This window comes from Schistocerca serialis, chromosome 5, assembly GCF_023864345.2.
Source record: "Schistocerca serialis cubense isolate TAMUIC-IGC-003099 chromosome 5, iqSchSeri2.2, whole genome shotgun sequence".
Lineage (NCBI taxonomy): Eukaryota > Metazoa > Arthropoda > Insecta > Orthoptera > Acrididae > Schistocerca > Schistocerca serialis.
The window spans coordinates 312,225,473-312,252,256 of record NC_064642.1 but is presented as its reverse complement, the minus strand read 5'-3'; the positions used below and the strand labels follow the sequence as shown (position 1 = coordinate 312,252,256).

At 43.9% G+C, this 26,784-nt stretch overlaps 1 protein-coding gene across 1 annotated transcript in view; it reads right to left on the bottom strand.

Annotated features, from left to right (window-relative positions):
* Positions 1 to 26,784, bottom strand: part of LOC126481218 (valine--tRNA ligase) — a 209,189-nt gene that overhangs the window by 169,455 nt on the left and 12,950 nt on the right. Inside the window, exon 3 of the mRNA XM_050104822.1 lies at positions 23,737 to 23,864. Within this exon, the coding sequence (XP_049960779.1) occupies positions 23,737 to 23,864 (128 nt within the window). The remainder of the gene's footprint in view (positions 1 to 23,736; positions 23,865 to 26,784) is intronic.

The window sequence follows — 26,784 nt, the reverse complement described above, 5'->3', positions numbered from 1 at the left end:
TACAAGATTTGACAGATCCGGCTATGGCCTCTACGCCCTTCTGGATAACGAAAGGGTTGACAGAGGAAAAATCCTTTCCGTCCTCAGATCGAGAAACGACGAGGAACTGTGGGGCAGGTGGTAGTACTTTTGTCACTGGTGGCTGGTCAAGTTTCCGTTTTTGGGCTGAAGTCGAGAGAGATGGAGTGAAATCCATTGCGGAGGAATCCCCCATGATTGCCAGCATCTCCGATGGCGCGCTCCTTCCTTGTGGGGACCCTCTCAGAGGGCACTCCCGCCTTAGGTGAATGTTTACACCTCAGGTCACACCTCCCAGGAAACAGACGGAGGGACCAATCGGCATGGTCAGAAGGTATCAGCTCAGGCAATCACCCCTCCCTGGGCCTGGCCTTTACCAGGGGGTACGTGCGTGCCTTACATGTCTACCCAGGGCGGGGAATTACGCGTTACCGCGTCACCGGCTACGCGTGCGAACACGTGGGTCGGCCTTCAGGCGCGCACAGGGAGGAAGGAAGAAGAGGAAAAAGAAGAGAGAGAGAGAGGAAGAGAGAGGACAGACTGTCTCAAACGCCGAGGCGGAGACCAGAGAAGGCAAGGAGAAGAAGGCAATGAGAAGGCTAGGAGAAGAAGACAAGGGAAAGAGTAAGGAAGACAGTGAGATGGAGAAGAGCAAAGAAAAGAACCAACCAAAGGAAGGAAGAAACGAGAAGTGAAAAAGCAAAATGACCGCAAATAGAGGTCGTGGAACTGTCCGTCTCCGGACGCAGGCGCTAACTACCCCCTTGAGGGGGAGGGACTCCTTTTAGTCGCCTCTTACTACAGGCAGGAATACCTCGGGCCTATTCTAATCCCCGGACCCGCAGGGGGACTGTCAGGCAGTGTAGTTAGTTCAGTGATGGTTGGATGCAATATTGGTAGAAAGTCAGATGAGGTACTTCTGCAATGTTTGTCAACAAGCATCCCTCATAGTACAAAATGGTACAATCAGTTGTGGAAGTCTTGTCCATGTTGTTATCACCTTCACAGTCACACAAGGGCACCCACACAATAGTTTATAGGGAGGGGGGAGGGGGGGAGGTGGATAGGGGAGGAAACTGCGCCTGTGACTATGGTATATTATATTATTTTGGATGACAAATGGCAACTTGTAAGCTGCCATAAAAAATTTCCAGTTCTGACCTTGTTTTAAACCTGTGTAATAATGATGTTTAAATTGTTTTCTTGAAAGAAAAACACCTGACTACACTGTATTTTTTCTCCTTTCATTGAGAGGGAGGGGAGGGGGGGGGGGGGTGCAGCTTACCTTGCCCATTGGTGTGGGCACCTTTACAGACACAGGCAGTAACAGGGTAGCACCAGTATTTGAGACATTAGATGAAATTCCAACCAAGCTGATCCTCAAGTTCTGCATTAATGGTGAGAATGTTGAGTATCAAGTTGACACGGGGGCTGCTGAACCATTGATTACTGTCAACACACACTACCACCTTGGTTCCCCACCGTTCTCAAGAACACAGCAGTGAGTGGCGACATATATAAATGGGTATATTCCACAGATGGGCCATGTCAACCTCTTAGCTAGGTGCAAATATGTTTGTAGAAAATTAACAATTCTTGTTGTAACTTCGTCAGTAGTAACAAGCATTTTTTGTCCTAGAAGATGTCACCAATACTTTATTTCCTAATTGAGGACTGCATTAATCTGGTATCCAATTTCATAATTTACAGACTATGTTCACAACACAAGTTCATACTTGGTCGTGACAAGAACTGTGAGACCAGCGTTTCTCCTGAGTCATCCACATAGCCAAATTTTTGCCATGTGTGCACTGTACAATATTCAATATGTGAAACACTTACAGTCTGTCTGGAAGGCTACAAGAGATGGATGTTTATCACTTCTCTCTTCCATACCTACTTCAACAGAGACCTGTCCCAAATAATTCATTTTTGAAGAAAACAAGCCAAATTAAAATGCATCCAATATCTCTTATTTGCTGACTGGATCTAAAGTCATTTTGCTATATTTCAGAGATATAAGAAGCAATTAATTGAATATATCTCCCAATATACAAACAACCTTTAGATGATATTACAAAGGCTTCACAAGACGGCGATGTGCGTAATTTAGTAATGTAAATCACATGAAGAAGAGCAGTTTGTTTGACCAAAGTGTGAAACACAAAGGTACATACTGTATAAGGAGAAGGCAACACTCACCTCTTTGTATATAACAGTCATAAATAAGTTGAGATAAAGCTGACATTAGCCCAAAATTTGCTTTGAATACCACAGTGCTGTACCAGGAATGGTCCTATTGCAAGTAGAATGCCGTTACCATGTTCTGACCTTTCACGTGACTTACCATATAGGGCAGCTTACAGTTCTACATCTACATTGATACTCCGCAAGCCACCCAACGGTGTGTGGCGGAGGGCACTTTACGTGCCACTGTCACTACCTCCCTTTCCTGTTCCAGTCGCGTATGGTTCGCGGGAAGAACGACTGTCTGAAAGCCTCCGTGCGCGCTCTAATCTCTCTAATTTTACATTCGTGATCTCCTCGGGAGGTATAAGTAGGGGGAAGCAATATATTCGATACCTCATCCAGAAACGCACCCTCTCGAAACCTGGCGAGCAAGCTACACCGCGATGCAGACCGCCTCTCTTGCAGAGTCTGCCACTTGAGGTTATTAAACATCTCCGTAACGCTATCACGGTTACCAAATAACCCTGTGACGAAACGTGCCGCTCTTCTTTGGATCTTCTCTATCTCCTCCGTCAGACCGATCTGGTACGGATCCCACACTGATGAGCAATACTCAAGTATAGGTCGAACGAGTGTTTTGTAAGCCACCTCCTTTGTTGATGGACTACATTTTCTAAGCACTCTCCCAGTGAATCTCAACCTGGTACCCGCCTTACCAACAATTAATTTTATATGATCATTCCACTTCAAATCGTTCCGCACGCATACTCCCAGATATTTTACAGAAGTAACTGCTACCAGTGTTTGTTCCGTTATCATATAATCATACAATAAAGGATCCTTCTTTCTATGTATTCGCAATACATTACATTTGTCTATGTTAAGGGTCAGTTGCCACTCCCTGCACCAAGTGCCTATCCGCTGCAGATCTTCCTGCATTTCGCTACAATTTTCTAATGCTGCAACTTCTCTGTATGCTACAGCATCATCCGCGAAAAGCCGCATGGAACTTCCGACACTATCTACTAGGTCATTTATATATATTGTGAAAAGCAATGGTCCCATAACACTCCCCTGTGGCACGCCAGAGGTTACTTTAACATCTGTAGACGTCTCTCCATTGATAACAACATGCTGTGTTCTGTTTGCTAAAAACTCTTCAAGCCAGCCACACAGCTGGTCTGATATTCCGTAGGCTCTTACTTTGTTTATCAGGCGACAGTGCGGAACTGTATCGAACGCCTTCCGGAAGTCAAGGAAAATAGCATCTACCTGGGAGCCTGTATCTAATATTTTCTGGGTCTCATGAACAAATAAAGCGAGTTGGGTCTCACACGATCGCTGTTTCCGGAATCCATGTTGATTCCTACATAGTAGATTCTGGGTTTCCAGAAATGATATGATACGCGAGCAAAAAAACATGTTCTAAAATTCTACAAGAGATCGACGTCAGAGATATAGGTCTATAGTTTTACGCATCTGCTCGGCGACCCTTCTTGAAGACTGGGAATATCTGTGCTCTTTTCCAATCATTTGGAACCCTCCGTTCCTCTAGAGACTTGCGGTACACAGCTGTTAGAAGGGGGGCAAGTTCTTTCGCGTACTCTGTGTAGAATCGAATTGGTATCCCGTCAGGTCCAGTGGACTTTCCTCTATTGAGTGATTCCAGTTGCTTTTCTATTCCTTGGACACTTATTTCGATGTCAGCCATTTTTTCGTTTGTGCGAGGATTTAGAGAAGGAACTGCAGTGCGGTCTTCCTCTGTGAAACAGCTTAGGAAAAAGGTGTTTAGTATTTCAGCTTTACGCGTGTCATCCTCTGTTTCAATGCCATCATCATCCCGTAGTGTCTGGATATGCTGTTTCGAGCCACTTACTGATTTAACGTAAGACCAGAACTTCCTAGGATTTTCTGTCAAGGCGGTACATAGAATTTTACTTTCGAATTCAATGAACGCTTCACGCATAGCCCTCCTTACGCTAACTTTGACATCGTTTAGCTTCTGTTTGTCTGAGAGGTTTTGGCTGCGTTTAAACTTGGAGTGGAGCTCTCTTTGCTTTCGCAGTAGTTTCCTAACTTTGTTGTTGTACCACGGTGGGTTTTTCCCGTCCCTCACAGTTTTACTCGGCACGTACCTGTCTAAAACGCATTTTACGATTGCCTTGAACTTTTTCCATAAACACTCAACATTGTCAGTGTCGGAACAGAAATTTTCGTTTTGATCTGTTAGGTAGTCTGAAATCAGCCTTCTATTACTCTTGCTGAACAGATAAACCTTCCTCCCTTTTTTTATATTCCTATTAACTTCCATATTCAGGGATGCTGCAAGGGCCTTATGATCACTGATTTCCTGTTCTGTACACACAGAGTCGAAAAGCTCGGGTCTGTTTATCAGTAGGTCCAAGATGTTATCTCCACGAGTCGGTTCTCTGTTTAATTGCTCGAGGTAATTTTCGGATAGTGCACTCAGTATAATGTCACTCGATGCTCTGTCCCTACCACCCGTCCTAAACATCTGAGTGTCCCAGTCTATATCTGGTAAATTGAAATCTCCACCTAAGACTATAACATGCTGAGAAAATTTGTGTGAAATGTATTCCAAATTTTCTCTCAGTTGTTCTGCCACTAATGCTGCTGAGCCGGGAGGTCAGTAAAAGGAGCCAGTTATTAACCTAGTTCAGTTGTTTAGTGTAATCTCCACCCATAATAATTCACAGGAACTATCCACTTCTACTTCACTACAGGATAAACTACTACTAACAGCGACGAACACTCCACCACCGGTTGCATGCAATCTATCCTTTCTAAACACCGTCTGTACCTTTGTAAAAATTTCGGCAGAATTTATCTCTGGCTTAAGCCAGCTTTCTGTACCTATAACGATTTCAGCTTCGGTGCTTTTTATCAGCGCTTGAAGTTCCGGTACTTTACCAACGCAGCTTCGACAGTTGACAATTACAATACCGATTGCTGCTTGGTCCCCGCATGTCCTGATTTTGCCCCGCACTCGTTGAGGTTGTTGCCCTTTCTGTACTTGCCCAAGGCCATCTAACCTAAAAAACCGCCCAGCCCACGCCACACAACCCCTGCTACCCGTGTAGCCGCTTGTTGCGTGTAGTGGACTCCTGACCTATCCAGCGGAACCCGAAACCCCACCACCCTATGGCGCAAGTCGAGAAATCTGCAGCCCACACGGTCGCAGAACCGTCTCAGCCTCTGATTCAGACCCTCCACTCGGCTCTGTACCAAAGGTCCGCAGTCAGTCCTGTCGACGATGCTGCAGATGGTGAGCTCTGCTTTCATCCCGCTAGCGACACTGGCAGTCTTCACCAAATCAGATAGCCGCCGGAAGCCAGAGAGGATTTCCTCCGATCCATAGCTACACACATCATTGGTGCCGACATGAGCGACCACCTGCAGATGGGTGCACCCTGTACCCTTCATGGCATCCGGAAGGACCCTTTCCACATCTGAAATGACTCCCCCCGGTATGCACACGGAGTGCACATTGGTTTTCTTCCCCTCTCTTGCTGCCATTTCCCTAAGGGGCCCCATTACGCGCCTGATGTTGGAGCTCCCAACTACCAGTAAGCCCACCCTCTGCAACTGCCCGGATCTTGCAGACTGAGGGGCAACCTCTGGAACAGGACAGGCAGCCATGTCAGGCCGAAGATCAGTATCAGCCTGAGACAGAGCCTGAAACCGGTTCGTCAGACAAGCTGGAGAGGCTTTCCGTTCAGCCCTCCGGAATGTCTTTCGCCCCCTGCCACACCTTGAAACGACCTCCCACTCTACCACAGGTGAGGGATCAGCCTCAATGCGGGCAGTATCCCGGGCAACCACAGTCGTAGTCCGATCAGGGGATGCGTGGGACGAGCTGGCCGTCCCCGACAAACCCCCATCCGGACCCCCACAGTGATGCCCATTGGCAACAGCCTCAAGCTGTGTGACCGAAGCCAACACTGCCTGAAGCTGGGAGCGAAGGGATGCCAACTCAGCCTGCATCCGAACACAGCAGTTGCAGTCCCTATCCATGCTAAAAACTGTTTTGCAAAGAACGTCTGAACTAATCTACAGAGAGCGCAAACAAATCGACAAAATTTAAATGGTTATTAAAATACAAGATTGCCTAGTAAATGCAGTAATGCTGCTACTTGCGCACTGCTGACACTGCTCGGCGGCGGAAGGAGACTAAGCGAAATTACACTATTCAGGTACTAAAACACGATGCTACACTCTAAAATACTATAATACGCCCGAAATTTATGAATTAGACAATGCAAGTACCAAAAACACGCAAAGAACATAAGAATTAAACTATGTAACAAACGAGTGAGCTAGGAGTATACGACTTGCTGCTCAGCTGCTTATCCAACGGCGGCAGGGAGCACACTGACTGTGACCAACCGACACTGGCCGTTCAAAACAAAAACAGTAGACAAACGACTACGCGAATTTACACTATTCAGGTACTAAAACGCGATGCTACAACTCTCAAATACTATAATACGCCCGAAATTTATGAATTAAACAATGCAAGTACCAAAACCACGCAAAGAAATTAAGAATTAAACTATGTACAAACGAGTGAGCTAGGAGTATACGACTTGCTGCTGAGCTGCCTATCCAACGGCGGCAGGAAGCACACTGACTGTGACCAACCGACACTGGCCGTTCAAAAACAAAAACAGTAGACAAACGACTACGCGAATTTACACTATTCAGGTACTAAAACGCGATGCTACAACTCTCAAATACTATAATACGCCCGAAATTTATGAATTAAACAATGCAAGTACCAAAAACACGCAAATAAATTAAGAATTAAACTATGTAACAAACGAGTGAGCTAGGAGTATACGACTTGCTGCTCAGCTGCTTATCCAATGGCGGCAGGGAGCACATGGACTCCACCCCACTGTGCAGTTTTGGCATTTTTCACACTAATAAGCCACTGCTAGTGACAGAAAAAAATCCTAGGACAAAGTGGAGACCAAACAGCAGACCTAAGATTTGCAGTAGGAAATTGACCCACTGAGCCATCTAGCCACACAGTTTAGCCTTTTTTAAACCATTTACATCCCATTTTTTGTTATAATCTGGCTTTGCAATACCTTCAACTCCAAGCTCACATGGTTCTACAGCTGCTCAATGATCAGTGTGAAACTTGCATCTGCACTGAGGTACACTGGATGTCTGCTACAAATTGATGAAGCTCTTCTTTCAGTTTTCTTTTCACTCGCAGAAACAAGAAAAAATCGTAAGGTGAGAGGTCAGGTGAATATGGTGGATGTGGGATGGCAATAACAGAATGTCTGACCAGATACTCGGTAACAACAGATAAAGCAGTGTGGGATCTTGCATTTCATACAGTAAGAATCACTACTGTGAATACCACAAATCATGGCGGCGACATCAATTTGCTTGTCACCAATGTTTCAAGACTTCAATGTAATGAGTTTGGTTCACTGTTTGACCTGGAGAAACATACTCATGGTGAACTAATCCTTCACTATCAAAGAATGTGATCAACATTGTCTTTGTATTGACAATTATCACCTGACTTTTTTCAAGACAGGTGATCCAGGACTCTGCCATTCAGCACTTAAGACACTTCATGTGAGGGTCATATTGGTAGTACTAACTTTCATCCCCAGCAATAATCTTTGACAGAAATATGGGATCACGTCTTGACTCTATCCAGTAGTTCAGCAGAAATTCTAAGTCTTTCCTCTTTCCATTAATCTATTAGTGTTCGAGGACCAAGTTTTGCATTAAGTTTCCATTTCCCTAAATCTTCGCATAAAATCTTATGGCACACATCACAATTCAAATTGAGTTGTTCTGATGGCGCATTCACAATTACATGATGGTCTTCTTGCAGTAACTGCCTTACATGCTGCACACCTGCATCGGTAAGTGCTGTAGATGGGCACCCAGCTCTGGAATTGCCCTGCACTGAATCTCTGCCTTCATGAAACCTTCTGTGCCACTCAAACACACGACTTCTTGAAAGGGCCTCGCTTGCATATGCTTGCTTAATCATTGGCCATGTTTCACTAGGGTTTTTCCCAAGCTTAATACAGAACTTAATGCTCACTCTTTGCTCACAATCAATATCCATTGTGTAATCATAATGAATGTGCCAGAAACCAAAACGGTGTGTTGCTAAGCACAGTCCTGCCACCGGGGTGAGTTTGTGCGGAAACATGGTCAATGTCACTTCAAGGGTGCACACATAGCAGACAACATAAAAATGGCATATGTTCCTTTTTAGTATTGCAAACTCAGAAATAAGAAAACAGCGTGTCCTGGAACTTTTCTGACAAAGGGAGTATTTCCTTGTTAACGCTAAGATCCTTGCATCTGGCTTAGGGTAAAACTTAACTAAATGAAGCTAATGGACGTTTCTCCTTATGGGTTTACTTGTTAACTTTGTAAGATCCAATTCTATTGATGTGTATGGCTCCTCTCTCTCTCTCTCTCTCTCTCTCTCTCTCTCTCTCTCTCTCAGAGAGAGACAGACAGAGAGAGAGAGAGAGAGAGAGAGAGAGAGATGGGAAGAAGACTGTGTGTTATTCAGTTTCAAATATTATAATTATCCCACAATGAATTAGCAACCACAAAAAATTTTGATTAGAGCTTGGACATTGACAGATCCTAAAGGAGATTACAACATGTACAGAGATACAAAATCTTGATATGGCCTAATGTAACAAGTCCACTTGTACTGTCTGAACTAAGACATCATCGAATGTTTGTACACAGTGTACACCTTATTTAAAAATATACAATTTACTTTGGTAACTATGATGGCATTGCCTAAAATTGAAATAACAGTAGCTGGAGTGAATGTCCAAATCAAGAACACACTTTTAACTCCAAATGAAAAAAGGTCATGCCTCACTTTCTCTTGCAGTTTGGTTTTTAAACCCCTTTTACTGTTTGTATTGACAACTTCACTTCCCTCTCATCCTATTCTACTATACCTCTCTTAACCAACTGAATTGTAGTGATTCTTGTTCCTCACTCTTGTCTGGTGAATGAAATTTATTGCATGCATCACTGTTTTCCTATGCCTGTGCACATCTGCTGCTGATTAGTGGGAATATTTATATAACTACTACTAATCAATTTCCCTCAATGTTATCGTGATTCTGGAACAATATGATGGGGTTGGCAGAAGAAAGTTAGTTAGTTGGTTGGTTGGTTGGTTTAGAGAGGGGAGAAGGGACCAAACTGCTAGGTCATTGGTCCCTTGTTCCTATTAAAACAAACCCACAACAAAAAGACTAAAACAAATGACACTCACAGCACAAAACTGAGAGAAAGGGGGGAAAAAAAACACAAGAACGACAAAAGGGCAACAAACACTACAATGAACAAAATAGGAAGAAAACCAGAGAGAGACACAAGAAACTGGTAAGAGGGATTAAAACAAGAGAGCAGATGACTAGTCGCAAAGGGACAAAGGACATACGCTAACACTTAGATAGAACGATAAAACCCACCCTCACATATAAAACGTACAACTAAATCAGCTGATGAGGTGTTGTCAGATAAAATTAATGGTAACGAGTCTGGTAACTGAAGATTTTGTGCCAGGGCAGCCAAAGCAGGACAACACAACAGAACATGGGCCACTGTCAACCGGACGCCACACCGACACTGACGGGGGTCTTCACAGTGTAGGAGATAGCCACGGGTCACCAAGTGTGGCCAATACAGAGCCAGCAGAGAATCACAGAGTCCCTGCAAGAGGTCTGCATGGAGGACTTCCACACATTCGTATTCTCCTTAATGGCAGGCAGTTTGTTGTGCGGTCCGAGGTTACGCCATTCCATCTCCCGAAGCTGAAAAACCATGCAGCGTAATACTGAATGCAGGTCAGTTTCAGATATGCTCATCTCCAGAAGCAGTTTCCGCGTAGCCTGTTTCGCCAGCCTGTCAGCAAGTTTGTTACCTGGGACCTGAATGACGGGACCATTCCACATATGGACTCCTGGATGGTCGCTACCAAAGGATGGTGAGGGTAGCACTGGTCAATAGCTTGTACACTGCTCAAGGAGTCAGGACACTGAAGAAACGACTCACCACAACACAAACGGATATGCTCAAGAGCATGAGATATGGACATCAGCTCTCCAGTGAAAACACAGCAGTCATCTGGCAAGGAGTGCTGTTCAATACATCCTCTGTGAACATAAGCAAAGCCAACGTGAGTATCAGCCATCAAGCTGTCAGTGTAAACCACTTCAGAGCCCCAAGACATGTCAAGAATCAAGAGAAAGTGACAGCGAAGAGCCACGGCATTAACTGGCTCCTTAGGGCCATGAAAAATGTCCAGATGAAGCTTCGGCCTAGGTTTACACCATGGAGGTGAATGTGAATGGACCTCAAGTTGGGGTGGTAAAGGGAAGGACTCCAGTTCAGACAGAAGGGGTCAGATGCGAACTGCAATCGTAGTCCCTGACCTGGGACGCCAATGTGGGAGACGAATCACTATGGTTGGGAAAAAGAGACAGTAATTTGAATGCTCAGGAGAACTATGAATGTGTGCAACCTAACTGGCAAACAGTTGTGCATGCCTGATCTGCAATGGAAGGACTCCAGCCTCCTCCAGTACAGTGGTTACCGTACTCATCCTAAAAGCTCCCGTCGCTAGTCGAACACCACAGTGATGCACTGGGTCGAGCAACCACAACGCTGAGAGCACCGCTGAACCATAAATCAGACTCCCATAATCAAGGCAGTATTGAACAAGGGCTCTGTAGAGGTGCAGCAGCGTAGAGCAATCTGCATCCCAGTTGGTGTTGCTCAGGCAGCAGAGGGCATGCTGCCAGCACTTCCACTTAAGCTGACGAAGGGGGAAGCCAAGTCAGTTGGGTGTCAAAAACCAGTCCTAAGAATCAACATGTCTCCACTACAGCGAATGAATCATCATCAAGGTAAAGTTCTGGTTCCGGGTGAATGGTACGATACCGACAGAAGTGCAACACACACGACTTCACGGCTGAAACCTAGATGCTGTGGGCTAGACCCCATGACTGCACCTTGTGGGTTGTTCCCCGTAGGTGCCGCACAACAACACCAGTACTGGAGGAGCAGTAGGAAATGCAAAAGTCATCTGCATACAGAGAAGGTGAGAAGGATGGCCCTACAGCTGCTGCTAGAGCGTTAATTGGGCACTAAACATAGCGATACACTCCATACAGAGCCTGTCGGCACCCCATTCTCCTGGATATGAGGGGAACTACGGAAGGGACCAACTTGGGCACAGAAAGTATGGAACGACAGGAAATTTTGGATAAAAATAGGGACAAGGCCTCTGAGACCCCACTCATATTATGTACAAGGATATCATGTTGCCAGATTGTGTCCTAAGCTTTATGTAAATCAAAAAAGATGGCGACCAGGTGTTGGCATCTGGAAAAGACTCTTCGGATGGCAAACTCAAGGGACACCAGAGTATCAGTGGTAGAGCAACCCCAGTGGATACTGCCCTGGCATTGGAGCCAGTAGGCCACATGACTCCAGGAGCCAACACAACTGCTGACTCACCATACTTTCTAGCAGCTTACAAAGAATGTTGGGGAGGCTGATGGACCGATAGTTATCCACATCAAGCAGGTTTTTACCAGGTTTCAGCAAAGGAATGATGGTGCTCTCCTGCCATTGCGATGGGAATACGCCATGGCTTCAGATGCAGTTGAAGATGACAAGGATATGTTGCTGGTAGTCCGACGAGAGATGTTTAAGCATCTGAGAGTGGATCCGATCTGGGCCAGGAGCTGTGTCAGGACAATGAACAAGGGCGATGAGGAGTTCCCCACTCAGTAAATGGAGCATTATACGGTTCACTGTGATGTTTAGTGGGGGGCGGGATGTAATTATCTGAAACAGAGGCACGAGCACAGTGTGCAGCAAAGTTCTCGGCAAGTGCATTTGCGTCAGTAGATAACACTCCATTTATATGAATGCCAGGGGCACCTGTCAGTGTCTGGTAGCCAAAAACACATCTGATCTTCAACCAGACTTGGGAACATGACATATGGCACCCAATGGTTTAGACATACCTCTCCCAACACTCCTCTTTCCATCTTTTTATAAGCTGGCGAACGCGGGCACGGAACCTTTTACTAGCTATTAGGTGCTCCTGGGAAGGGTGCTGCTTATTTTACTGCAGAGCCCAACTACGCTCTTTAATGGCCTCAGCGATTTCCAGCAACCACTAAGGTACGGTCTTTCAGCATGGGCAACCTAAAGAGCAAGGGATCACGTTTTCTGGTGACTCGCTCAACCACCACATCATTGTTACCATGTGGGGTAGATTCAACAGTAATGGCAGGTATGAAAGCTTCCCAGTCTGCCTTGTTTAAAGTCCATCTGTGTAGGTGTCCATGGGCATGATGCCGAGGGAGTGACAGGAAGATGGGGAAATGGTCACTATCACACAAGTCATCGTGGGCTCTCCAGTGGACAGATGGGAGAAGTACTGGACTGCAAAGTGATAAATCAATGGCCGAGTAAGTACCATGAGCCACACTAAAATGTGTGGGGCCCCCAGTATTTAAAAGGCAGAGTTCGAACTGAGACAGTAAATTTTTGACATCTCTACCTCGGCCAGTAAGCATGGTGTGACCCCACGTGGGGTAACGAGTGTTAAAATCTCCCAAAAGTAGGAAAGGCTTACGGCATCGATGAATCAGTGCAGCCAATATGATCAGCAGTACTGCATCATCTGGAGGAAGATAAACGTTGCAGACAGTTATTCCTGCGTCATCGTTATCCCGACAGCCACAGCTTCAAGAATGGTTTGAAGGGGCACAGGTTCACTGCATACTGAGTTCAGGACATACACACAAACACTTCACCTGATACACTATTATATTCACTACGGCTCTTGCAATATCCCCTATGGCCACGGAGGGCAGGGGTCCACATTTCCAGGAACCAGGTTTCCTGGAAGGCAATGCAGAAAGCAGGTGTAAGGCTTAACAGTTGCCGTAGCTCAGCCATGTCGTGGAAAAAACTGCAGCAATTCCACTGGAGGATGACATTATCTGATTGACTATTGGTATCCATTCCTATTGTGGATGAGGCATCAGTGAGATCCAGGTTCTCAGGGGATGCTAAAATCTTCACCTCATCCTCAGATGCAGAACCGGAAGGGGTGGTTGTGTTGGAGCTACCGGGTCCTGTTTCTTAGCAGTCTTCTTCTGGGTTTGCTTGGCCTTTCACTTCTCTTTAGGGGCTTGCATAGAGGACTCCTCCGAAGCAGCTTCAGGCACAGTGGAAGACCGTGAAGCTCTTTGTCCAGCAGGTTTTGGCTCCTTTAAGCACTGGAGAGTGTCCGCTGTGGTATTGGTGGAGACCTTGGAAGAGAGAGTCCCAAGAGACCCCTTCCACCCGAGTGGAGCTAGAGAACGCTGTTTCTTCTCCGACTGGGGAAGGGGGGGAGGGGAATTGATGTCCCCTGAGTTTGAGGGGATATTGCTCCCAAAGTAGATGCTTTGGGAGCAACAGAAGAAGATTTGCCCCCTAACGCCAAGGGGCACATGTATTCTGGTGGCCTAAACGGCCCACTGTTCGAGACACAGAGCGTGGAATTACCATCACCTGTGATAGTGATGTTGAAAATAGCTGCAGCATGTGTGGAAGTCAACTCAATGTGGTGTAATTGTTAAATTTACATTTAGCCTCTTGGTAAGTCAACTGGCCCAGGGTCTTGTACTCCACTATTTTCCTCTCCTTTTGCAGTGCTTTGTAGTCTGGTGAGCAAGGGAAGTGGTGCTCTCCACAGCTGATACAAGTGGGAGGAGATGCACATGGAGTATTTGGATGCAGTGGATTTCTGCAGTCTCAACATGTAGCACTGGAATTGCAGTGGGGAGACATGTGCCCAAACTTCCAGCATGTAAAGGACCGCATAGGGGAAGGGATGTATGGTTTAATGTCACAGCGGTAAACCATCACCTTGACCTTTTCAGGCAAAGAATCACCCTCAAAGGCCAAGATGAAGACACCAATAGCAACCCTATTGTCTTTGGGTCCCCTGTAAGTGCACCGGATGAAATGAACACCTCGCCATTCTAAATTGGTGCGGAGCCCATCGTCAGATTGCAAGAGGAAATGGAAAATAATCCCTTGGATCATGTTGAGGCGTTTATGGGGAATGACGGAAACAGGAATATCACCCAGTTGGTCACAGGCAAGTAAGGCCCGGGACTGGGCCGGGGATGCTGTCTTAATCAAGACTGCACTATTTCTCATCTTGGACAGCAATGTCAATTCCCCAAACTTATCCTCACGATGTTCAACAAAAAATTGAGGCTTCGTAGGTAGAAAGGAGTCCCCATCCATTCTGCTGCAGACTAAATGCCAAGGCGAATGTGGCTCTTTTCTTTCTGTAGCCCTACATTCCTCCCATGGAAAGGCGAGTGAGGGAAACGTTTTAGGGTCATACCTGTCAACATTGTATTCGATCTTTCCCTTCTTAAAAGACTGCCGGCGCCGTACGGTCACCAGGAAGCGATAACTTGGTCCGTTTCATTGCTGGTCATCCACCCTAATGCCACCCACTCTGATCAGGGCCTCTCCCCATGGGCACCACCCAGCCACAGCAAAAGGCCACCTGGCATGACGGCCGTTACCAGGAGTCCTGATGCCCAAAGAAGACGGGTGTCTACTCCTTGGCATACATGGGGAGTTTGCAGCTCAGGCATAAGCAGTGTGATACCTATGTTGTCAGGGGGCTACCACCAAACTGGTACATGACGGCCCCACCACAACGGACTGGCTATCGTGTTGGATATTGGGTGCACAGATATCCAATATTGTCATGGGGGCGAAAGAGGACAGGAGACAACGGAAGAAAATGATGTACCCCAGAAAGAGTCCTCGCCCAAATAGTTGAACTGCAGATGGAGATACAAAGCAATGACAAGAAGAGGTTCCGGAGATCGAATATAATGGCACTGCAGATAACTGGTGCACCACATAAAGATTCCTTCCCCATATGGTATGCACTTCTGTAGAATTTGGAAAGTGACAGATCAAATCATAAAATGGGTCCTGAACTTATAGGGCCAAAAAGTCACCTCAACAAGCAGGAATACTGCGGGCCTATTCCAATCCCCAGACCCGCAGGGGGCTGGAAGAAAGTGCTAACACTCACTTTAATAAGCATTAGTCAGAAAATGTTGTGCATTGTGTACACAAATGCACCACATACTGGTACCAAGTTATGAAAAAAAATTGTTTTACCCTGCTGTACCTATGTTCCTACGTTTGAATTTTACTAGCATATAACATATAGTAATTCAAATTACGTTCAGTTAGGTTAGCACTTTCTTCTACTGACCCCTTCATGTATGGCCATGTGTCCTGACACTGAAGTCAGTTATTAAAGAGGCAAACTTGTCTAGGGACCACATCTACTATTACACAAAAACAAATGGTTTAAAAGGTAATAGCATAATTGTGCTGGAGATCTGCTTTCATTAAAGACATCCACAACATTTATACAATGCTGTTGTAATGCTAACTACTGTGACACATGAAGAACCACACTTTTTTTTTTACCTATATGTGATTCTTCTGAAAAAAATTATAAAACAGAATAAAAAGTGTAAATGAATGAAATGAAAAAAATGTACCATGATCCATAAACACAGTAGATATAATGCAGTTGTTGAAAGACTGATTTACCCCCACATTATAGCACAACTATAGTATGTCAAGAGTGAGCTGAGGAATCACAAACTATGCATGGGTAGCTCAGAAACTTCACTCAAACAGTAACCAAAAAATAGCACTATAGTAATTCCAATAAAATAATGTACTGCACTATGGCACTTAAAATACACTACAAATTACATGATTATTTACAACACCGTCTCCAAGCTACTATAGATTCATTTTTCTATTGCTTTAAAGAAGTCAGTTTTTTTTTTCTTTTGTGAATATTGCTTTTGTTCATCAGGTGCAAGAACTAAATATGGTTTGGTTCACTTTACCTATCCATTCACATAATTACTTTATTAATACTATCAAATAGTTTATGTAAGCTGGGATCATCATCTATGTTCTCTTCTTCTTCCTCATCTCAAACCATTGTACCACTCTCATTTCGTACAGAATCAATAACAATACTATCAACCATGACCTCTGAAATTGGAGCCTCGTTGTCAATGACTGCCCAATGTTCAAGCATTCAATATCAATACTGCACTCCAGAGTGTCATGTGTTGACTGAATGCTCTTAATGTTGAAACCTGTGTCACTACATTCTTCATTTGTTGCATTTCCTTCAATGGGACACTTGTTCCAACAATTCCTACTAGTCGTAAGACTGATCATTAGACATGCCAGGCCTACTGAATATACAACATTCTTCACGTATAAAAATTGATGAATGTTTCCATTTCCTCACCTGAATTTACTATTGAAGTGAAAAATTCATAACAACAATGAGTATTAAATGCTTGTACGATGCCCTGATCCAGTGGCTACATTAATGCCACTGTGCATGTAGGCAAAAGTTTTCATTTTCCATCTTATGACTACAACACATCAACAGGTAGGTGAGCTTGATAGTGATCAAAGATTAGTTGAGCTGCTTCTCTCAACTTACATGATCTAAAGGTGCTTTCTTACTGACATATCAAAGTCTTCTTGAGACCACTTTATGGAGATGTTCACATGTAATCCAAATATTCTTTGAATGAATGTAAATGAACTGTAATGATTAAACAGTGAAGAGCCAGAGAAACTAATACCCCTGCCTAATATAGTACAGGGCCCCCGCGAGCACGCAGAAGTGCACAACACAATATGGCACGGACTTGACTAATGTCCGAAGTAGTGCTAGAGGGAAATGACACCATGAATCCTGCAGGGCTCTCCATAAATATGTAAGAGTACGAGACGGTGGAGATTTCTTCTGAACAGCATGTTGCAAGGCGTCCCAGATGTGCTCAATAATGTTCATGTCTGGGGAGTTTGGTGGCCAGCAGAAGTGTTGAAACTCAGAAGAGCATTCTTGGAGCAACTCTATAACAATTCTGGACACTATCCTGCTGGAATTGCCCAAGTCCATTGGAATGCACAATGGACATGAAGGGCTGCAAGTGTCCAGACAGGATGCTTACGCACATGTCACCTGTCAGAGTCATATCTAGACGTATCAGAGGTCCCATATCACTCCAACTGCACACAGCCAACAACATTACAGAGCCTCCCCCAGCTTGAACAGTGCCCTGCTGACATGCAGTGTCCATCGATTCATGGGGTTATCTCCATATCTGTACACATCCATCCGCTCGATACAATTTGAAACGAGACTCGACCAACCAGGCAACATGTTTCCAGTTAACAGTCTAATGTCGGTGTTGACGGGCCCAGGCAAGGCATAAAGCTTTGTGTCGTGCAGTCATCAAGGGTATACGAGTGGGCCTTAAACTTCAAAAGCCAATATCGATGATGTTTTGTTGACTGGTTCGCATGTTGACACTTGCTGATGACCCAGCATTGAAATCTGCAGCAATTTGTGGAAGGGTTGCATTTCTGTCACGTTGAACGATTCTCTTCAGTCGTCATTGGTCCGGTTCTTGCAGGACCTTCTTCTGGCCACAGCGATGTTTGAGATTTGATGTTTTACCAGATTCCTGATATTCACAGTACACTCCTGAAATGGTCATATGGGAAAATTCCCACTTCATCGCTACCTCAGAGATGCTGTGTCCCATTGCTAGTGCACCAACTATAACACCACGTTAGAACTTGCTTAAATCTTGATAACCTGCCATTGTAACAGCAGTAACTGATCTAAGAACTGCGCCAGACACTTTTTGTCTTATACAGGAGTTGCCGACCACAGTACCACATTTTGCTTGTTTACATCTCTCTCTATTTGAATACGCATGCCTACACCAGTTTCTTTGACGCTTCAGTGTATATTTACATGCTTGAACTATATCAGGCTTTTACTTTTGCCTTTTCAGATTATGGCTACCAGATTTATTCGTGGCAAAGAGGGGGGTAATTGTGTCTGTGTTCATCATGAAACCCGAAGTGCCATTTCATCAGAATTATACACTTGATGATGATTTAAATTTTCATCTAACAGTACATTGTGTAGAATTACAAGAAAGTGTAAATCACAATCGAAGACAATATTTCTCATTTAACATACATTTGGCAAATTCCATGGTGACAGTTCTCATCCATCAGAAGCAATAAGTTCCTTGGTGCCATGTAAATCAAACAAAATTTTGTAACTTGGGCTTTAATAATTGGCCTGAAAAGTGTGATACTACATTGTCCAGTTACAGTAACTACCTGTCAATAACACCTTTTGCTGGGAAAACCACTGTGGGACATGCAGGGAGAGAGTCAATGAGGTTCTGGAAGATACCTACAGGAATGTGGAGCCATGCCATCTCAAGTGCAGTAGTCAGTTGCACTAGGTTTCTCAGCTGAGGATCCTGGCACGAACAGCCCAACTGAAATGTGGGGCTGGGTTGTTACATAGGAGGAAACAATGGGTATGACCAATGCGTAGACAGCATAAAACAGTAGACTCCATTGGAGAGGAGCAGAAGGAAGAGTGCCAAACTGCAGTGCGGAGTTTATTGCTATGAGCAGTAGTGCACCAGATGTCATTTCACTTTTGGGCAAAGAGAGATTTGATGTAGATCCACAAATCCGCAGCTAGAATCATGAAAGGATGTGAGGGTAAGTATCTGTTTCTCTAGCCAAACCCTGGGATGCCCACATGACTTGGTACGCAGAGAAAGACAACTGAGCAGACGGCACAACCAAGGGCAGAGAGAAGGTCATGGATAGCAGAGACCAAGGGTGACAAGATTAGCATTGGTCAATTGCCTGCAGGCTGATCATTGAGTCTGAACAAATTAAAACACTGCAAACGGAGGTCTGAGAAACGAAAAGGAGGGTTCTGTGAATGGCTAGAAGCTCTGCTATGAACACACTATGTGATCCCAGCAGTAAATGGTGCTCGAGGCCAGTAGGAGACATGAAAATGTATCCCACCTTATCAATTGTCTTAGAACCGTCAGTGTAAAAGAACTCTGAAAGGAAGGCACATACAAGATGCCAGAAAACCATAGGAGCAACAGAGATCTTAGGACCCTGGAATAGATCGGTCCTAATCCGTGGTCTAGGCACCATCTAAGGGGGGATGTGGGAGGAAAGACACGGGGTGCATTCCAGTGAGTGGAGATGGAGGTCCCAACAGGGGGAAGTGAGACACATGCCAACCAGCAATCATACCCGCGGGCGGGTGTAAAAAGGGAGACATCCCTCGTTGGCAAAGAGCACAGGGTACAGGGGATGGTCAGGGAATTGACGAATGGTGATTGCATAAGGAACCAGGAGTTGGCTCCAACACTTTTGTAGAAGGGACATCCCCACTTCTGGGAGGAGACTGTCAATGGGACTAGTGCGAAAGGCACCAACAGCCAGATACACTCCACAATGGTGAACAGATTCAGGAAGTTTTAAAGTGGGAGGAGCTGCTGTGCCATAAACCTGACTACCATAAACTTTTCTGGACAAGACCAGAGCACGGTAAAGATGGAGAAGAGTGGAACGGTCCACACCCCAAAATGTGTGGGCCAGGAGTTGGAGAGCACTAAGTTTCCGCATACATGTAGTTTTTAGGTGGCGAATGTGGGGCAGCCATGTCAGATTGTTATCAAAAATAAGGCCCAAGAAACAGGACTGTGCTACAGCATTGAGGAGCTGGTTGCTTAAATAATGCTATGGATAAGGGTGTACTGTGGGTCAATGACAAAAATGCATAACCTGTGTTGTGGAGGGAGAAAACTGAACCTGCTGGATGGCACCTTGGAGCCAGTGCTAAGCAGATGCTACCAAGTGGGAGCTGCACCAGATGCAAAAATTGTTGTACAATGCTGGTGTAACCAGATGCCCAACAGATATCACAAGCCCATTGATGGCAATGAGGAAGAGTGTGACACTTAGCACAGAACCCTGTGGGATACCGTTCTCCTGAATTCGAGGGGAGCTGAGTGAAGTGACAACTCGAACCTGGAAAAGCCAGTGAGATAAAAACTCACAGATAAAAATTGGAAGGGGACTATGGAAGCCCCAGTCACTAATGACATCAGACGGAACCAAAGTGCAGACCCCACTCGATGTTGCCCTGGAGGCCAGCACAGTTCCGACACAACACCCGATAATCACGAAATGTTGGAGAGTGGTCATCATGGAAATGTGTTTCTTGAAGAATAGGAGGAGACAAAATATTGCATTTCTGTCAGGTGACAATAGTATTCATTCAATTCCACTGGATGATCGTGTGGTGAGAGTCCAGGTTAGACGTAAAGAAGACAAGAGGTGGTCATGTCATCTGGCCAGTAGTCGTCACTGACAAAGATGGGGTGACATTCATAAATAAGATATCAGACTCATGTTGCAAGGAGGGAAATGGCACCTCCAAGAGGCACCAGGTGGGCCCTTACGTTTCTTCATCTTCTCTTTTTGAGGTGGAGGAGGGCAGGCAAGATCTAAAACCGAAAGAGAATGGGTGGCCTTGGGATGCACAGATGGCACGTCTCGTGGCCAAGTGGTGATAGGAGTCCTCTGGCCCGAGAGACGCCAGGCAGAGGGGTCCTGGGTGGAAGCCTGATCACCAGCAGGTGCCAAAGAAGGGGGGCACTACTTCTGCTGGGGAGGAGGAGTTGCTCCTGGATGGGAGGTCTCAGGAGCTGCAGCGGAGGGTGATGGGGCTGGGGTAAGGAAGAGGTAGGAGGAGGAAATGAAGTAACACAGGCAAAAGTCGAATTGACACACACAGGTGGCAGAACACAGGGGCTTCCCTCATGGATTGGGTGTCCAGTCAGCACACAGAGGGTCCGCCGTACAGCAGGAAGACATATGCCTAAAACGCAAGCACCAAAAGCATCGCATTAGTGGAGGGATGTACGGGTTAATGTTACATCTGTAACCTTGACCTATTCTGGGAGGGTATCCCCCTCAAAAGCCAGAATAAAGGCACCAGTATCGATGCGGTTACCTTTGTGACCCTTATGCACATGTCGAATAAAATGAATGCCACGCCACTCCAGATTAGCCCGGAGTTCCTCTTCAGTTTGCAGGAAGATGTCTCTATGAAAACCACTCCCTGGACAATACTCAGAGATTGGTGAGGAGTAATAGATACTGGGACATCACCAAGACAACACAGGCATGAAGAGATGGGGATTAGGTGGCAGAAGCAGCTTTGATCAACACGGAGACCGACCGCATCTTACTAAGAGACTCCACTTCACCAAACTTGTCCTCGATACTTTCCACAAAAAACAATGTCTTTGTGGCGGTGAATGTGCCCCCATCTGTCCTAGGGCTGACGAGGTAATGGGGAATATGTTTCAGCCCAAGATGGTGAGCCTGGCCCTCCTCCCATGGGGTAGCGAGGGAAGGGAAGTTTGCTGGGTCATACGAAGAAGCTTTGAATGATCCTTCACCATTCGAAGAGATAGCTGTTGGAGAATGGCCAGGTTTCTACAGCTTGATATAGTTCATATGCCAAGCATCTGCCCTGATACCACCCACTCTGACCAGGGGCTCTCCCCATGGGTGCCATCCAGCCAAAGAAAGGGCCGTCTGGCACGTGGCCATTGCCAGGAGTTCCAATGCCCAAAGATAAGCAACCACTCCTTGGCATACACGCAGAGGAAACAGCTCAGGTATTAGTACTGTGACCCCTGTGTTGTCAGGGGGCTCAGCCACATGGGTACATAACAGCCCCATCACACGGATTGGCTACAAGTGCTGGTGACATAGCAGGGTGGAAGGAGGCTACAATGGGGAAGAGAGGGGAGAAGGAAGGGGGGAGAGGAATCTACACTGCAGATGCTAGGGAGAGAGTTCTTCCCCAAATGGCTCATACTCAAAACAGGAAATTCAGAAGTGGAGGTCCAACCTCAAACAGGGACCTACCCAACACCAGAAAGGATGAAAGAACAGGCAAAAGGAACAAAATTGCAATCAATACAGCAAACCAGGTGGACAGCAAGGTTGATATAAATCAGAACACCAAGAGGGGAAGGAGGGAGCAAAGGGGAAGGAGAGAGGATAGGGAAGGAGGGCAGGGTGAAGGAAATGTAGCCAGGGAAGGAAGAATTGGCTGCAATAGCTCGGAGCCCTGTGTGTGCCGAGCACGAACTCACGGAAGAACTGCGAGCCCCCTGAGGGGAAAGAAAGAGGAAGCCGCCAGGTAGAATTTTGCCCAGAGCATAACTTAATTATAACTAACATTTGGTTTAAGAATCATGAAAGAAGGTTGTAAAAAGTGGAAGAAACCTGAAGACACTGAAATGTTTCAGATAGATCATATAATGGTAAGACAGAGATTTAGGAACCAGGTTTTAAATTGTAAGACATTTCCAGGGAAGATGTGGACTCTGACCACAATTTACTGGTTATGAGCTGCAGATTACAACTGAAGACGCTACAAAAAGATAGGAATTTAAGGAGATGAAACTTGGGTAAACTGGAAGAAAGAAGAAGAAATGGCAGCTTTGAGAGATTAAATAGTGAAGGCAACAGGGGATCAAGTAGGTAAAAAGACGAGGGCTAGTAGAAATCCTTCAGTAACAGAAGAGATATTGAATTAAACTGATGAAAGGATAAAATATGAAATGCAGGAAATGAAGCAGGCGAAAAGGAATACAAACATCTCAAAAATGAGATCAACAAAAAATGCAAAATGGCTAAGCAGGGATGGCTAGAGGACAAACGTAAGGATGTAGAAGTATGTATCACAACGGTAAGATAGATACTGCCTGCAGGAAAATTAAAGAGACCTCTGGAGGAAATAGAACCACATGTATGAAAACCATACAGATGGAAAACCAATTCTAAGCAAAGAAGGGAAAGCTCAAATGTAGACTGGCAATGGCAAGGAAAGAAGAGAAATTTGTTAACGTGGCGTATAGAATTAGGTGTCAGGAAGTCTTTGCTGAAAGTATTCGTATGGAGAGTAGCCATGTGTGGAAGTGAAACGTGGACAATAAATGGTTTAGACAAGAACAGAGTACACCTTTCGAAATGTGGAGCTACAGAAGAATGCTGAAGATTAGATGGGTAGATCATGTAACTAATGAGGAGGTACTGAATAGAATCGGGGAGGAGAAGAATTTGTGGCATACCTTGACTAGAAGAAGGAATCAGTTGGTAGGACACATGCTGAGGCATCAAGGGATCACCAATTTAGTATTGGAGGGAAGTGTGGAGGGTAAAAATCGTAGTGGCAAACCAAGAGATGAACACACTAAGCAGATTCAGAAGGTTGCAGTAGTTATTCGGAGATGAAGTGGCAGGATAGAGTAACATGGAAAGCTGCATGAAACCAGTCTCTGGACTGAAGACCACAACAACAACAACAACAACAACAACAACTAAGATAAATATTATGTGACTGAAATGTGAAACTCAGAAAAATTGTTCAATAATTATCAAACTGAACTTTACACTCACCATCTTGTAATGGCATCTTCAATAGAATTTGTCAGCGCATGTCCTAAATGAAGAGATCCAGTAACATTGGGAGGTGGAATTATCATCACAAACTTTCCTTTTGGATTTGTTGCTAATATATCTTCTTGCTATTGGAAGAATGAAGAGAGATTAAAACTGGTACACTTTAAAGCTTCATTCTTTAGTATATAAAATATACATTCTAATTGTAAACAAGCCTATTATTACTTTAATAATGAAATATTCTACATAATCATAGTGAAGAAATTGTGCTTTTCAGAGTGTTTGTAGTACCATCAAATGTTGGTCCCTATGTAATTCTCTTATAAAATGCAAATATATGCCTGTTTGTCTTCACACATGCATCAATGTTTTCAGGCAGTCTTTATTTCTCTTGTATAGGTCCTACAATGGAGACAGAAAACTTATCAAATACTGAATCTCTAAATTAACTCTTCTATTGGACTGGAAATGCCTTTCATCAAGCAATTTGCCCATGTCTGTCCCCTAAAGCTGTTTACAACAAACTCTTATGAAATACTAAATAAACCAGTTAAATTCACATAAACTACTGGGATGTCCATTAATTACCTTCAGGCAGCACAACTCAAAACTGTGCCACTTTTGAGTATGGTAGTGATCGAATGAAAAGTAAAAACGAATATAGAAGGAAAAATCTATGCAGAAAGAATACGAACAAAGTAAAATGACTAAACAGTATTGGCTAAGTCTCACAAAATTAGCTGTGTCTTTTGGACAAGAACTATCCAGATATTCACAAAACTCAATTTAAGAAACCACAGAAAACCTAAATCTGGATACCCAGTTGGGAGTTGAACCCAGCTCATCCCAAACGCAAGTCCAGTGTCCTAACTACTGTTTCACCTTGCTCCACATAATAAACCGAAAAACAAAAATTTTTCACGATTGACCAGTGATTATGCCAGGTTTTAGTTTCACAAGAATGGGGACATGAGAATGGAGATATGAACTCAAAACCAGTCTCATAAAATTAAATATAAATAAATAAAATAAAAACAGCAGAGTTTAACTATGGAACTACTATTTAAATTAAACACAAATAAAAAAATAACGAAAAATACTTTATTGGTTTCCTTCTTTGAAAGGAAACAAACAAATAACAAAAAACACTATTTCTAGCTGGGTAAACCAACAGTTCCTTCTTTGAAGAGAAGAGAGAAAATGCAACAATGGCACAGGTAACCCAGAAACCAGGTTCAGAGGGATCCACAAAGTATGATGAGGAAGTGTGTCCAGAATAAAGAAAATGGTACGAGATAAATCGGGAGGTCAAAGATAGCAAAACAATAAAAACACTGTGTCAGCTTCAGTTAAAAGATTGTAGAAGGTAGTGATAGACTAAGGAGTAAATATAAGTGTAGTTGAAAGAATAGCAAGATGAACAATTAATACAAAGTGTAACAAGTAAAAGCAATGAATTTGACAGAAGGAACACAAAGGAAAAGAAAAATATGGATGAAAGGAAATAATACTTGAATGCCACATGAAAAAAAAGGAGTGCACAGCAAGAGTAGGATCTACATAGAAGACACGATCGAAAGGGTGCATAGTTTTTTCGGGAAAACTGTTGGATGAGAGGATATAAATGGCCAGTGTGGTATTGCAGGCACTCAAGGAGTCATAGTGTAGAGTAGAGTGTGCACAACAACTGGATTACTGGATATCCACTAATTCATTAACAACCATAATGTACCAGTTTGATCGTGGGCATCACTATGTAAAATCTGTACTGTGGACTTAGATTAGCTGGTAAATGGTATGAGTAATTTCACATGTCTCTGTGTATTTACTGCAATGTTGCACATTTTGCCAGTGATGGGGCTGGAGTAGGTGTTTGTAAGGTGTGCATGGTGCAGAATTCACAGTGGAATCAGTTGTGTAACTGTAAGGAAAGAGGCAATTGTCTCTGCAAAGATTAAGAGGCCAATGGAAGACAATTTCGAGTCAGAATCTATATACACCAAGGTTGAAACTGTAGTGTGATTATTACTTGGGGAAATTTTGTGACAACTAACCTGCAAAAATGACACTTAGAGCAATTATCCATTTAAAAATCTACAACACAGTATTTACAGTTTATCATTTAATTGCACAAAATTCTACCATGCAATTTGTGATTTGATAACTGATTAGATTGCGAAATAAAAAAAAATAAACCATTTATATATTCAATACGAATTATCAAGATCACTCTGAACAACCACATTTTTTAAAAAAAGAATAAAAAGTTGGGATTCATAAAAAATCCATCACTATAGGCAAACACCTATGCTTATAAATGTTCAGCATGTAGCCAGATTTACAAATTAATTTGTCACATGAATGTGAAATGACTCATTCCACATTGTTACGATTTATCGCATAAAATGATCCATGGAAAGTGAAACTAAGTAACTAAATGAAAGGCGAACCCAAGTTAACAAAACAAATGTAACTGCCAAGTAAATTTTATTCATATTTATTTCAAATAGAATACTTTCCCAAATAATCATCCTTAAAATTATTTAAATAACTATACTGGCTAATTAGTTTGCACTTGCATTTAATTCTAATGAAGCTACTTATGGACTCTTCATAACTTAGTTGCTTAAAAATCTCACTTTCAATATTGATCGAAGCCAAAATGTCGAGTTGGTCTTCTAACATGGATTTTCGAAGCCTGTTTTTTTTAATCAACAGCAATTCAGAAACTATTCTTTCTCTGTTGTTGTTGTTTGTTACTATAGACAAACTGTTGAGCCTACCTTTTAGATAATTTTATGGACTGTTCTTTTGCTTGACATATTGTTCACTGATTCAGCATCAGACTATTTGTAGATAGCATTTCTGGAAAACTTATTTCCAACAATAGCTTCCATAAATGTATGGCTATGTGATGCATCCTCTCAATCTACAACTTCCACTGGTAGTGTGACACACAGTTGGGGTCCCCACTCCATTCTGTCTCATCCCCCTCGGAATAATTATTTAGTAATTAACTTAAAAAAGACAATGTGGTAGGAAACC